The following is a 13182-nucleotide window of genomic DNA, read 5'->3' as shown; positions in this document are numbered from 1 at the left end:
GAATATAACGCATTCACACTATTCACTCACTCACTCGCTCGCTCGTGTACTCGCACTCGTTTGTGGTCGCACTCTGTCGAGTACCGTTTACCCACTGCCGGCTACCGGCTACCGGCTGCCGGCTGAGTGGTTCTACGAAAACTTCTGGCCTTTTGTCGAGCAAGTCGCAATAATTCCGTTTTTATTCAAATCTGAGCTGCGCTCATGAATAATTTACGTAAATGCATATTATACATATGTTTACATACATATTATACATATATTTACATAACTATATTTGAGTATTTATTGAAAATTTCTATAGGCAGAGCGAGCGCGGCTAGGTTAATGGCATTTTATCTTATTAGCAAATAATTCACAATAGATAAGCGAAAACAATCATAATTTTTTGCATGGGCTATAATGAGTACACTCATTGCATTAAATATGACTAAGTACAGTGGGCATAATTTAACAGTTGATATTCGCTTTTGATTTCATTTGCGAATTGAGTTCGATGCGGCTCGCTGTGGCCAACTGCAACTCCAGTGGCGACTGTTGTAGAGGCCAGTGTTGGGCAACTCTGAAGTGAATAGTGAAGCAAAATGGTGCTAGTACAGTGAACACTACTTGGCCAAATCCACCTGAGTTGTCGCAACAACAGCAGCACCATGTTCGGTGCCTGTGGCTGACGTCGATTTGGCTTTCGAATGGGGGATGTTGTAAAAAATGTTTGAACTGTTTTAAGTTTAAGTTTTAACGGTAACAGTGACGCAGAAGTGAGCAGCAGGTCGCTGAGCGAAATAAACGCGGACCAGTGTGAATGTGAGTGAGCTGCAAGTGTGTGACTGTATGACTGTGTGCGGTGTATGTGAGATTGGGAATGCGAGTGTGAGTAGCGTGTGCTTGTGTGCGATTACCTTGGCATTGAAATAAATTGACACATGCCGACACACACATACACATACACGTATGCGAATGGCGAATCCGAGAGAAGTTCATTAACTCTTTAACATTTGCAGCGGTCATGCGCTGAGGTGAATTAGACGTGTTGTTCTTGTTTTTGTTGGTGTAGTCAATGCGTGCGTGTGTAAGTGAGAGAGCAGGCTTAAGTGCTGCTGCTTCGGCATTTGCTTTTGTGTGCGGTTCGCCTTTTTTTGACTAACCGAAAATGCTAATTAGTTGCCCTTGGAATTGAGAGAGCGAGAGCGTGCGCGAGCGTCAGAGTGAGTGTAACAGCTAGAACTCACTCAAATGTTTGCGCTGGCAACGAGCTTAGCCGCCCGTTTGCTTCCCCTTCAAGTTTGTTTACTGTGTGTCTGTGTTGGTTGTAGCAACAGTAGTAGTAGTTGCTGTTGTTGTTGTGCTGTGATCACGATTTGCTTGCTGGCTCTTTTTGCTGTTTTTGTTGCTGTTGCTGTCAAATGTGTTTCAAAGTCAACGTGTGCGAGAGCGAGACAAACGCGCTGACCCAACCTCAATCAAAAGAATCACCTTGTTGTGTGCGTGAGTGTGTGTGTATGCGTGTGATTTGCCTCAATTGCCCCCTGTATGTGTGTTGTTGTTGTTCTGTTGCTGCTATGTGTGTCGTGTTCTGTTCTGTTCTGTTGTGTGCTTTTTTATCATCTAAGTGGCTGTGACTGTGCCTGCTGTTTGCCTGCCTGCGCAGCCTGCTGCTCCCGTCAACATTTAGAACACTATACGTACATATATATTTGTATATTTGTATATGTATGTACATATTGTATATATGGGGCGAACACGGAGCTTATATAGAATCATCATCGACGTCAGCGTCGCTGCCAGCGAACGGGGCAGCATACGCCCTACAAATTTGCTGTTCGCCTATTCGAAAATTTCACTAAAAATTGTTTACTCTCTCGTTTGGCACGAAATGAAAGTGTCCTTTGGCCCCACCAATGCTTTGATTCCTATTCTCTTACCCCTGCTGCAATGCAGCAAAACTTTTCGACGGCGACGCTGTCCCATGCTGTGAGAGAGAAAGATAGGGGGTGCCAGAGAGAAAGAGAGTGAGATAATGAAGGGGGGGATTTGGGGGCGGTTGCTGGCACACCTGCTTAGCAGATGGGTTCTCGATTGTCGTTTGGGGGATCAGAATTCGGCAAATGCAAATCGCACAAACTACAGAGGCGTGCGCACAAAAGGATGCGTGCAAAGCATTATGAGCTCGAATTTATTATTCTCAAGCATTAATGTACTTTTTTGAAACACTTGAAAACCCTTTAATTATTTTCAAAATAAAAATTAGAATACAATTTTGATTGTTTTAATATTAGCTTGCACTTGAGAAACTTTATTTATATAAATAAACAGATGATTGTATATGCATATGTATTTATCTAAAAAACACTTTTAGACTACTTTAATTGCGACAGTTTGCGTTAATCCATCCATAGTTTAAGCACTAAGTATAACAATAAGTTTTGGTATTAGAATTAGCATTGGTGTCAGCATAAACCTTTATCTTAGGATTATGATAACTGAATATTATTTAAAACTTTGCATTTGCATTTGGGAGTTTATAAATGGTATAAGCTGTAAAAATATTAAAATAGTAATATTACTTATACAATGAGTACATATGCCATTGATGTTAGCATTAGTAATTAGTATTAGCATAGTATCCATTTATTAAATTTATATTGATGGTAAAATTGTTATCAATATTCATACTACTGCTAGCAATTATATGTATGTGCATTAGTGTTAGTATTCGCATTAGAGACGTATCTCAACTCGTATCATATATGTATGTGCGTATCGTGCATATCTGCAATTGGTTTACGATTAAGTTAATATCTCTACACCTGCGCCACTGTCTCGTGCACCAGCAGCAGCAACAGTAGCAGCAGCAGCAGCAACCACGACAGCGCAGAGAGCAGCGGCGTACCGTTGCGAGGGGCAACTCGCACCGTCGCGTCGCACTTGTTTCGCTTGTTTGCACTGAGTTGAGCTTCTCGGGTTTGCTGTGCGCCTGCTGCGGTAGTCAAGACTTCCCCATGTCGGCGTGTGTGCACGCTCCAATGTGTGTGGAGCGGCTCCCCAGTCCCCCACAAGTGCAGCCTTGAGAAGGTCTCTGGCGCCCCTTTAGCGGAGAATCGAATGACAGGCCATGGACCGAGGGCCGAGGGCCGTCTGGGATCGAGACCATGGGGCCCCCTCTTTGCAAATGAGTGTTCCCCAATTGCGCGTGTTCCCCACACAGCACAGCAACAACAATGAGAGCAGCCAAGGCAAAAAAAAATGCTTCTGTCTATGTTTTCTGTTAGCCCGCGCTGTTAGTAGCCATCTTTTTCGATTTTTTGCTCAATCACAGCGAAATGGAATTCGCCAAGGGAGGTGGGGTGGTGCGGAGTGTGGGTGTGGGACTGAGTGGTTACCATGGAGCTACCACCCTGTTTTTGTCTAGCTGTGTACGTGTGTGTGTGTGTCACTGCGCCCAGCGCAACTTCTGTTTTCCTGGTGTAATTAAGCAAACGAAATATAATAATAATAAATTATAATTTTAGAAGGCGTGCCCCAAAAAAACGTTTAAGCTGTCCCCCCCAAAAAAACCAATCGTAACTGAAGCCAATTTTAAATGGACAAACAATGTATGCAGATACGTATATTATTATATTTATATACACACACACACACACACACACACACAAAGTAACATACTCGCACACATGGCGTGACAAGGTTTGTGTGGTATTATTATGCGATTATTTCGTTTGTATGTTTAAAATATAAACGAACAGGCTTCAAGAAATCGTGCAAGAAAAAGCAGCCATTGCACACACAATAAACATGCTTTCGCCATAAACATTTTCAAAACATATACAAATTCGAAAGTTTGCGCCTTTTGTTATGTTAATTTTACAGCGAGATCCCTCGCAAATGTTAAAGTACATGTGTGCGTGTGCGAGTGTGTGTGCTTATGTTTGTCTCTCTCTGGCTCACACACTCCGTCGCTTACGGTGTTGTTGTGTGGCGACGGCGACTCCAGCTTCAGCCGCTCTACGACAGCAACGGGAGCAGCTGCAGCTCTCTGCCTGGCTGGCTGGCTGACCGGCTCAACCAGCTCCAGCTCCAGCTCCAACTCCAACTCCAACTGCAACTGCAACTCCTAGTCTAGGCCCTCTTGCAGCATTTCACCTGGCTGCTATTTCTATGAAAACTTGGTAGCTGCTGCGTTCGTTTCTAACGATTTTCTATGTTAACACGCAACAATTTGAACCGGTAAATGCGCTGCAGTCGCTGCCGCTGCTCAGTCGCCGCCATTCGACATTCGACATTCGTGTTAAAACTGTGAAAAATGTACGTTCCGCGAACTTTGCGTCATGCGATGTTAATTCAATAGGCGCACAGCATTGCCGAGCAGCTGTCGGAGACGTAACGTCAATGGCCGCGACAGCTGTGCGAGCGAGATGCCAATGTGGAAGGTCGTTTGACTTGCTTAGCGTATGCCTGTCGTAGTGTGCGAGCACGAGTGTGTATGCTGTGTGCTCTCCATGCGGTGTGTGCATGTGTGCCCTGGGCATGCCTGTGTCTGTTATCTGTTATCCGTTTACTTGTGAGCGCGGCAGTGTGACCGTTTCTATGTGTTTGTTTTGCTGTGTGCTTGAGTTTGAGTTTGTGTGAGTGCTTTTTGGGGCCAATGTACTCGGAGTTCAGTGCATTGCACTCTATGCCGTCGAAATGATACGCCCGTGTGTGCGTATGTGTGTGCGCGCTTTTTGTGCAGTGGGCGCATTTGCACGATATGCGTGCAGACTTGTAGCTTATGTTAATAGTTTAATTATTCATATTGAGATTTTTTATTATTATTGTCAATTTATGAAAGTAATTCATTAAGTAAAATTAAATCATCTCAAATTACCAAATACAAAATATACAAAATTAATTTCGTTATCATTTTCAATTTTTGTACATATTACCGACTGTGTTTACAAATTATTATTAACATTATGTAAATAGAATGTCTGTCTGATTCTGCAGTAAAAGATAGTCTATCATCTATAAATAACTATGGCCAGAAATCGATCGATTGATTCATTCTTCTAGATTCGACAACATCGACAGCAATTGCACCAGCAAACTTTGTTCGCACTGAAGAAACTACTTCTGGCAGTGTACTAAAGCTGCAGAGTCTTCCAAAACCCTCCAACTCGATTGCACCTGAAACTGTGCCCAAATGGGTCCTCGACATCACGTCATAGACAGCGGAAAAACAAATAGGTCCGCATTATGAGCGGACATAGCGGATGGGGTAAATATCTCCAGTACCTCTGATACTTGCTGTCGATGGGCTTTACTTTCAGTCTCAGTCTCCTGCACTTATCCATATGTGATAAATATCCAAATAAAGCACCTACAATTTAAATATAAATTTTTGTTCAATTTAAAAAACTGTACTGAATGAAGAAACGTTAACAAAACTAAGAAAATTTCCGATATATAGACATTGACGTATACGACGAGGGTAGTCTCTAAAATGTGAACTAAAGAAAATGTATGTATATATACATTTGTTCAAAAGTAATTTCAATTATTCATAAATAGGAAAAAATAAATAAATGAATAAATTCCTGTTACAATTTTCGTTATTATATATGTATGTGCTATAACGTAAGGTTTTTAAGAAGCCCTCGGTTAATATGTGGCTCTTGCCTACTTCTTACTGGGTTGTTCGTTTTGATCTAAGCTTGCCATTGTGCAATATTATCCTTAGATGTACTGTTGAATTATTTTTACTCAGTGAACTTGAGTGGAAACTAACTCTAAATAGAGCTCATAGCCTATTCGCCATTTTGAGTGAAATGGCGTCAACTGTTGTCTTGAGTCCAACTTCCTGCTGCTTTTTACAGAATTGAACTATGATGAGGGATGTTGATGATGTTAATTGAAAATTGATAATGATTATTACTGCTATATTACTACTATAAATAGGGTTTATTGCTAAATATAGGGGTTTAGTTTATGAAAATGATCATCAGTAAAGGTAATGCTATTTTGACTATGATTGGAAAATAATGATGGTGGAATGTTTTAAAGCTAAATAAAAATATTCTCTGTTGCGCATACATACATACATATATATGTATGTTCATACATGTATTTCACTTAATATTACTTTTGGACATTATTCAATAAACGTAGTCCACTTCAGTACTCAAGATTTAATTATAAAACTTTTCTCAGCTCCGATTGGGTGTTCTTGATCGTTATCTTGGGCGCTCGACGTTGCCAGATATTTCGCTCATTGTTGTTGCTGTTGCTAGGGCTACTCGGTGTGCACCGACTACTATATGTAATTACACACATATAGTAAGTGTAGTTGTAAGCAACAAGTACTTGCTCTTAGGTACTTACTAAATATGCCAATTTATGGGCACCGCCTATTGCCCCTCTACCCCTCTCGTTCCATCTTTCTGTTGCTCTTTGCTCACGCCATTTGCTTGCGCCGAGGTGCAATTACGACGTCGCTTCGTTGCAATTTCTTCTATGTGCGCGTAGCTGCAGCTATCGCCGCTTCTGCCGGCTCCCTCTCTCTCTCTCTCTCTCTCTCTCTCGCTCGCTTTGACTATCTCAAGCTCTCTGTGTATATATATAGTGTCTATAAGTGTGTATGTGGTTCCTCCGCCAAGATGTTTGCGTGGAAAATTGTGTGCGCCCAACCCCCGCTGCGCACATTTGAAAAGTGCATCTCCGATCCGCTCCGCTCGGCGGTAGGTGGGGCTGCCGAGCCTATGGAGCCTAGTTTGACTGCTTGGAAAAACTTTTGCTTCGTCTATTAGCAGGGGCCAGCGGCTCACCTAGGCGAGTACAGAGAGCGCAGACAGCATAGACCAACGACCGAACTGGTGTTCGTCTATTGCCCGAAGAAAAATCCTGTCCACGCTTTCCCCCAAATAGGCAACAGCCGATAGCCTAGGAGCCCCCACTCCACAGTGCTTCCATAAGCTACTCACATGGAGTTCGCTTACCTGCCCGCACCCACACACACACACACACACACACACACACACACACGCATTCATAACTTTGCTCAATCGCACTCACACTCACACACAGTCGCACGCGTACCGATGAAAAATGGTTGAAAAAAAGTTTGAAAAAAAACGTTGTATGATTTTTCTTCGCCAATATTTTGTAACAGAGCCGCAGCATTGAGCAAAGGCGGGCCCCGACATTTGTAACAAAAATGCACACAGTCCGAAAGAGAGCAACACACAGTCACTCACTCACACATACACACAGAGGTGCGCGCGTGCATCAACACAACTCAATTTGTTTCTTTTTATTTCTTACTATGCGGCCGCTCCAACGGTTCCCCTGCGCAATGCTCAATGCACATGGGCCCACTGTTGTTGTTATTGTTGGCTGCACTCGGCTGCTCGCAGCTGAGCCAATTGGCAGTCGGCGCTTGTTTCTGTGCCTATGTGTGTGTGCGAGTGTGTGTATTTCTGTTTGTACATTGCAGCTCGTTTTTTGTGCGAGAGCGAGAGCAAGATAGAGAGAGAAAGAGCGGAGCAGCAAGTGAGTGGGCACAACACAATGCAATTAAACATTGCCAGCCTTACAGTGACTCAAAAGCAAATCAAACTGCAATAAATTTTGTTAATGTACTTATTCAAAATAAGGAAATGTAACATTGAATTTATTTGTCAAATTGGTATATATAACTCTTGCTGCATATTAGAAAAAACATTGCCATGGGCTTGTGTTTAGGTTATTTCGCTCGCAGCAAATGGAACTGACCCACTGTACTCAGGCGCTTGCATTCTCCTTTGCTCAACACACACACATGCAGAGCCCCACTGCAGTTGCGAAGAGCAGGAGAGGGAGCTGCATTTCGAGATAAGAGTGGCGACGCAATGCACTTTTTGGAGCTGAATACACACACACGCACAGGCAGCATCTCGCTGCCCCCATCACACACACATCGAAGGAGACGTAGGCATTGACAGCGGCGTGCAGCAAATTGAGCACAATGACGTCGCAGCCCCCATCGAGAGATGTTCGCGTTGAGTTGTTGTTGCTTGTTGAGTGCAGTTCGACTCTGCCCGCCAGGCGGCTGCACCTGCCCCGCCCAAATCTCGCTTGCTCGCTCTCTCTCATTCTCTCTAACACTCACACATGTAAGCGAGTATAAAATCCGTTTTGGTTTTGCTGGAATACCCTGTAGTCGCATAAATTGGCAGAAGGTGGGCTAGCAAGCTAATGCAACTGGCATATGTTACTAGGAAAATCAATGAATATAATAATAATGCAATTGATGCATATTTGTGTGATAATGAAATATTGCTTATAGAATCATTCTGCATCCCACGTTAGCTAGGCAAGTGCACTTCTCAACAACTTACAGGGTATCTCCCAGTCCGCCACGCTCAACTCGTGCATTCGCACTTGTTGCTTTTGCCAAAGTGCAACGTGGCTACGAGTTCTGGGCTCCTTTTCCCAATGTAACACAACCATGCACCATGCGAGCGACGACTGCCCCAGGGCTGCCATTAGCATTACGACAGCGATTACGTGGATATGGTTATCATGTGTGTGGATAGGGTGAACGGCGCTTTACAGTTTTACAGCAAGCACGTGAACGTCCTCGGAACGAACCGTGGCGTAAGACCCAAGAAATGTGGCTCCATTACACGTTTCAGCGCCAGCCAGCGAGCGTGTGGGTAACTTTTTATTATATGTATATTGGGGCTGGTTGAGTGGGGCGTTGCTCCTTTTTACGGCCGTGGCCACACAACTCCTGCTCTGTGCGGCTGCTTCGTCATCGTCGGCGCCGCCGTCGCCAGCTGCGTGCACAAAAGTAACAAAATGTACTGAATGTCAACAGGCTCGCAGCAGTGAGCAGAGCGTCGATTTTACATTACAATCGCTGTACAATCGACGCTCGGTCTCTGTACACGCTCATTGCGCGCTCGCTTGCTCTGCCCCCTCCAGCCGAGCAACCAACCAGCCAGCCAGGCATCTGCCACTCCTCGCACGACACTCTGTGTTCTCTCTGTCTCTCTCTCTCTCTCTAAGAGTGTGTGTGCTTGTGTGTATTCGCCGCGTTACTTGCGCGCGTGCTCCCCACTCCACCCAAACCGCACACAGATAAGTAATAACGGCTCCACTCTCCACTCTGCCGCTGCCGACGTCAACGTCCACGTCAACGTCAACGCAATTTGCCTTCATTTTTATTTCTTCTTCTCGCTATGTACTTTTGTTCTTGCTTCGCCCCCTGTTGGCGGTGCCTTTGCTCTCGTTTGCTTTATCACTCACGACCGCTGCTTTAAAGCCGATGCTCATCGTGCGCTCACACATGCACATGCACACATATACTCACACTCATACCCACACATACGCAAATGCACTTCACTGAGCCGCAAAATTGCAAATGCATTGCCTACACTCAGTCGACGTTTGATTGCCGTCGCAGTCGCTTGGACAAAAGTGCACTGCAGCATATACGTATATAAAATGCATCGTATATATAGATAGCATCTACTTAATTAAATATACCCGAATATAGTCTGTTATTATTTTTGTTTAACATTTATTTAAATACTTAACTGTGGGAGGAAAATGTTGTATATTTGTATTTAAAAACTGTAGGAAAGTGTTGCACATGATATGTTGCTGATATGTAATAAACATATGTAATACACATATGTATTTCTCATAGAGATATATTCCATCTCATAGAACTTAGCCTAGAAAATGTTAAGGATTGCCCCTGTGGAAGCAATCGCTGATATGTATCGGTCTAGGAATTACAATTATGCTAGAATTCTGCTATATATGTAGATATATATGTATATACTAACTTAAAGTAAAATGTGTGCGATTCAATTGATATGTTTGGTTTCATTCGGTCACTTGCCATACAACAACGCATAGTTATCCTGCCAACAAAATTGAGAGTGCTTCTCCTGCTGCATTGTGATACTCTTCACTCAACAGGTAAGCAAGCACTGATCAGAAATGTAAACAAAAGTTGCATGCATACACACATACATAAATACATTTGAGAAAGCGATTACAAATAAACGAGAACAGAGCTGCGAAGTGAGTGGGAGTTGCTATCTCCTTCCATCGCATTAGGCTTAGGCACATACACATGCATGAAGCATTTGAAAATAAGTTAGAGCAGATTTGTGTAAGAGAAAGTTGCTGTCTCCCTCGAGCGCACTTGGCTTTGATCAACACTTAAAAGTGAGCGTAAACGCAATTGTGTAGTGAGACGGCATGAGCAAAAGGGAGCTGCCATCTCCTTCGAGCGCACTAGGCGTAAGACACACACATGCATACAAACATGTGCGTAAGCAATTGAGAGTAAAAATATAATTGTGTAAGTGACAGCTGCTATCTCCCTCAATCGCACACAAGACTCTCAGCCTCCATTAATCGCCGAGAGCCAATACGAATACGAAGTCGAGTTGGTATTGCAATCTGTAGCATAGAAGATTTCGTTGCTTTTGTTGTATGGGGACCGTTCTGGTAAGTGTTCACAAAGTTTCGTCATTTGTTGGATTTCGTCTTAACCATATATATATATAACATAATACTTATCACAGCTGAGAATGGAACCCAGTGCCACTAGAACTCGTTCGCTTTGGCTGACTGTGCGACAGGCGCTGCGCAGGCCTCCTTGAAATTGGTCGCATTCAATGGCCCGAAATAGTCCTCGTGCAGGAATCGTATGATGTTCTCGATGGGACACAGATCGGCCTTGTTGCCGCGACTGTCCCGAGTCACGCGCAGACTTTTGCCACCTTCGCAGAAATCGATCTGCTGCGTCACATCGCGCCCATTGTAGACGACACGGAAATAATAATCCGTATGGGCATCGGAGCGATAGACCTCAAAGGCCAAGCGTGATGCGTACGAGATCGTCTTTCCGTCACGATTGCTAATTATTCCCAGGGCAGCCGTCAGATACTGCATGGTGCAGTCGTGGCCAGAGTAGAGTACGAACTTGGTCCGATCCCCCGATATCATCTTTAGCATATATCCAACTATATGACGGATCATGCCGTACGCCCGGAGCAGGCCCGCTCGCTTGTAGTAGATGTGCTGGGCAGTGCGCAGAGAGAGCTCGTCGGCGAAGGACATAAGTGCATCCACTTGGGAGGGCTCCACGCAGCCGCCATTGGAGGCAGCTGCCTCGTCCTCCTCCTCCAGCTGCTGCTGCTGCTCCAGCTCCGCTGCTGCCGCTGCTCCTCCTGGCATAAGATTCGCCACATTCGCCTCGTCCTGGTCGATGTTGATGACGTCCACCAGCTCGGGATTGTGGGCTAGGGTGCTGGCAGTCCGGCTGCCATTGCGCCTGCGACACGGCAAGGCGGCGTCATGGCAGAGCACAGTCAGCATGGCATCCACCACCTCGAAGGGATTCGTCACGCCCCCCTCGTTAGCTGTGTGCTGTATCAGCGTCCCGCCGATCCACTGCATCACGGCCAGCACATCGGAGCGCTTCACCAGCTGCCTGTCCGCCAGCTGCATCAGCCGCTTGCGCAGCACCAGCGACTGGCCGCACGAGCAGTCCCCAAAGCAGAAGGCCATGCTGTGCGACTCCCTCACGTTCAGCGCCAGCCACTTGTCCGCCGGCAGCAGGGCGAAGAGCAAGGCCAGCGCCGACTGAAAGGTGCGGCGATAGCGCGTCGTGAAGACCACCACCTCGTCCGAGTTGAGCAGCGTGTGGGGCGTCGTGTCCACGCCCACTCTGAGGGCATTCGGCTTGAGCAGCAGGCCCAGCGGATGGGCGTAGATCTGATGCATGATGTCGCCTACGTGCAGCAACTGGGCAATGCCTCTGCGGGATTAGAAAGGCGTTTTAAAAGATGTATTTTTACTGGGAAGAGGATAGATTGACTATGTATCCATATAGAAATCGTAGGAGTCATTCTCTGTTCAGGTTGCCATGGTTTACAAGGGATCACCTGCTCGATCTTTAGAGTATGAATTATATGAGAAGCGGATCCTTTAGAGAATGAATTCACTTCCCGATCCATTACCTATAGAACAGGGAATCTTCTGTACCCGTCAATCCTCTCCAGCAACTTACTTGTATGTCAGCTGACCCAACGGACAGCCTCGTTCCGTGGCGGGCAGCAGGGGAAAGCCATGGAATGGACCCACTTTGCTCCAGTACAAATGATTCGAGCCGGACGCAGAGCTGCTCGAGTTTTGCAGAAAGCTGCGATATCTGCGAATGAAATCGATACAATTGAAACTGGTTACTTCTAGTTGGAATATAATTATGTATCTGCTCACTTGTTGACCAGGCTGTCTCCATCGGCCGGCACGCCACAATTGATGCCGTTGGCATGCACGTGGGACATGGCACCACGGTCGCCATGTCGTATGACCAGGAGCACTCCCTGTAGCTTCCAACCCTCCAGTATGCCGCCATCGTCCAGGCGCGTTAGCTGACTGAGCGGCGCGCAGCGTTCACGATATTTGGCAAAACGCTGAGCACTGCTTGCGGCGTCCTTACCACCAGCTCCTGGAGCAAGTCCCGAGCTGGCAGTGCCCGTGCCATAGCCACCGCCCGGATTGCCAAGACGTTCCACGTTGCCCATATAGCGATACATGCCTGGAAAAAGAGATTGGAATCGAATTGTTTAAGCTGAATGCGGAAGAAGAGGAAGCTCATTCATGCTCCAAGTGGAATCTGATAGAAGGCTAGCTGGGTCTCACACCTCTAGCTGCCGTCTAATCTAAAAGCTAGTTGCGAGCAGTCTGAAAGCTGGCGCTATACCATCAAGAGTAGCTGGTCTACCTGTGCTTGAACTTACCTGCAATTAGCAGAAATATCCAGATGCTGAGCAACATGTAGCAATAGAAGGTGCGATGCTGCGTGGTTAAACGCGTCAGCTCCTTGAGCAGCAGCCTCATGATGCCGAGCAATCAAATCGACCATACATAAGTCTCTCTCTTTCTCTCTCTCTTGCACTGGCTGTCTCGCTCTATTGCTGGGCACACTGGAGGGTTTTCCTTTCTTAATGTCCTTTACAATTTTTACTATAAGCAATTTCCAATTAAATATATTTTACAATTTAAGAAAAAAACAATGCTCGTGGTGTTTCGCTTCGGCCAACTGTCAAACAATTACGTGGAGCGTAACCAAAGGAAGAGGCATGCGCAATGGCTATCGCTAAAGGCCAACAGCTGATGCAGTGGTGGAGCAGCGTTAGT

At 45.4% G+C, this 13182-nt stretch overlaps 1 protein-coding gene across 1 annotated transcript; it reads right to left on the bottom strand.

The window, feature by feature from the left end:
• Positions 1-9516: 9516 nt before the first annotated feature.
• LOC6575650 (2-phosphoxylose phosphatase 1) lies at positions 9517-13122 on the bottom strand. The gene is made up of 4 exons (XM_002001623.4): positions 12783-13122; positions 12259-12580; positions 12050-12190; positions 9517-11797 (listed from the first exon to the last, which is right to left on the bottom strand). The coding sequence occupies exons 1-4, from the start codon at positions 12880-12882 to the stop codon at positions 10582-10584; spliced, it is 1779 nt and encodes a 592-aa protein (XP_002001659.1). The 5' UTR covers positions 12883-13122; the 3' UTR covers positions 9517-10581.
• Positions 13123-13182: the final 60 nt, after the last annotated feature.

The sequence above is a fragment of the Drosophila mojavensis genome, unplaced genomic scaffold, assembly GCF_018153725.1.
Source record: "Drosophila mojavensis isolate 15081-1352.22 unplaced genomic scaffold, ASM1815372v1 contig_36, whole genome shotgun sequence".
NCBI classification, from domain to species: domain Eukaryota; kingdom Metazoa; phylum Arthropoda; class Insecta; order Diptera; family Drosophilidae; genus Drosophila; species Drosophila mojavensis.
The sequence above is the reverse complement of the archived record's forward strand: the minus strand, read 5'-3'. Positions and strand labels throughout refer to the sequence as shown.

Excerpts from the sequence above, each read along its gene's own strand:
- LOC6575650 (XM_002001623.4), bottom strand. The coding sequence starts at position 12,882 with ATGAGGCTGCTGCTCAAGGAGCTGACGCGTTTAACCACGCAGCATCGC. Across the intron at positions 12,581-12,782 it reads GATATTTCTGCTAATTGCAG|GCATGTATCGCTATATGGGC; the intron begins GTAAGTTCAAGC and ends CTCTTTTTCCAG. Across the intron at positions 12,191-12,258 it reads GGAGACAGCCTGGTCAACAA|ATATCGCAGCTTTCTGCAAA; the intron begins GTGAGCAGATAC and ends TTTCATTCGCAG.